Here is a 1,559-nt window from a genome sequence, read left to right as displayed (position 1 = left end):
TAAATTATAAACATGTTATTCGCATCTAATTGACTTGTCCCTATGGTCCCTATGCAAACCTACGCCCATGGGTCTGCAGAAATAAGAAAGATTTCAGCTAACTGACTAAAAGCTAAACTGTGTTTCAGAAGGATTGACTAACAGGACTGAAAAAAAAAACAATTGTCTCAAAATCTGAAGAACTGAGAATCAGGACACTTTAAAAAGATGCACCTGAAGCTTGGATCATAGGGAGGAGATTGATGGATCAGACTGTGGAAGAGAGCAGAACTCCTGCAGCACCTTCAGCTGACAGTTTATCTGCCAGCTTTGAACATCTACAGACTGATGGTTTCTGATCATTTCTTCAGTTCAGGTTCAGTCAGATCAGATGCAGATCTTCTCTGAACATCACTTTTAAATCTCGCCACAGATTCCTGAACTAAACTCCAGCGTTGGTTCTCCTGGATGGGGAACCTCCTGGTTTTAGTTCCCCTCACCAGCTGACCAGCTTTCCTGTCTCTGCTGGAGAAAGGCGTCCCCACAGCATGATGCAGCCACCACTATGTTGAACCTGCACCTGTGACGAAGCTTTTCTTCAGCAGGTACAACATTTAGGGATATCACGTATTTAACATTTCTCCTTATTCATTGTTTTTCACTCTACAATTAGTCAACACTTCTAGTTTATCTGCAACATAAAACCCGAATAAAAAAACTGATTTGTGGCTGAAGTGAGGCAGCGTTTGTCTGGGTGTGAATAGTTCAGGGCTCACCTGCTATCAGGTAGGACAGGGTTCGGACTGTGTTCTCCAGCTGGGCTGTAGCTGCAGGGTTTTTCCTCACAAACTCCGTGTAGCGCTCATAAAGACGCCTCACAGCATCGCTATACTCCTTAAACTGCGACATTTCAGCTCAGACTGAAGGAATAACTCCCCATTCAGCTAAAACTGGAAACGTTTGCTGCACTTTCACTTCAGATTTTACAAACAAACAAACTTCCGGGATTTTTCTTTCTTCTTCTTCTATGGTGTTTAATGGCACTTTACAGACTATGTGTATTACCGCCATCAAGTGGACATAGATGTAATTCAGAAAAAAAAATCCCTCTATATATCTTCAAATCTTTAAAAACAAAAAGGCTAAATTAAATACATACATACACTCACACACACATAAATACTAAATCCTCTCATCTAATTTTGTGTCTTTTAAATACTTAATAAGTGCTTTAACTATATCATGTGATTGATGTTTCCCTAATAAACCAACCATATTAACTTAACTCCCCATTACCCTTTCCAGTTATTTCCTCTCTTTTATATATTTTCTACAATAAATGAACACATGTTCTACTCCTTCTTACGGAGCCCATCTGGTGACATTGGCAGAACATTTTTTTTTTGACCACAACTTACTAAGTTATGGCCACAACTTATTAAGTCGTGGCCACAACTTATCTTAGTAAGTTGTGGCCACGACTTCATAAGTTGTGGTCACATGGAAGTAAAATAGATTTTAACTTTGATCAAACAAGTTGCTCCGCTAATCCTTTTGTCCTCCACCAAGCTGCACTGAAC

The 1,559-nt window shown here is 39.8% G+C and overlaps 1 protein-coding gene across 1 annotated transcript in view; it reads right to left on the bottom strand.

Moving 5' to 3' along the window:
- pex16 (peroxisomal biogenesis factor 16) overlaps positions 1–994 on the bottom strand; it is an 11,364-nt gene extending 10,370 nt beyond the window's left edge. Inside the window, exon 1 of the mRNA XM_015396716.1 lies at positions 756–994. Within this exon, the coding sequence (XP_015252202.1) occupies positions 756–888 (133 nt within the window). The 5' untranslated portion in view covers positions 889–994. The remainder of the gene's footprint in view (positions 1–755) is intronic.
- Between the last annotated feature and the right edge of the window lie 565 nt (positions 995–1,559).

This window comes from Cyprinodon variegatus, unplaced genomic scaffold, assembly GCF_000732505.1.
Source record: "Cyprinodon variegatus isolate N-32 unplaced genomic scaffold, C_variegatus-1.0 Scaffold816, whole genome shotgun sequence".
In the NCBI taxonomy this organism is placed as follows: domain Eukaryota; kingdom Metazoa; phylum Chordata; class Actinopteri; order Cyprinodontiformes; family Cyprinodontidae; genus Cyprinodon; species Cyprinodon variegatus.
Note: the sequence above shows the minus strand (reverse complement) of the source record. Positions and strands in the feature narration are given on the sequence as shown.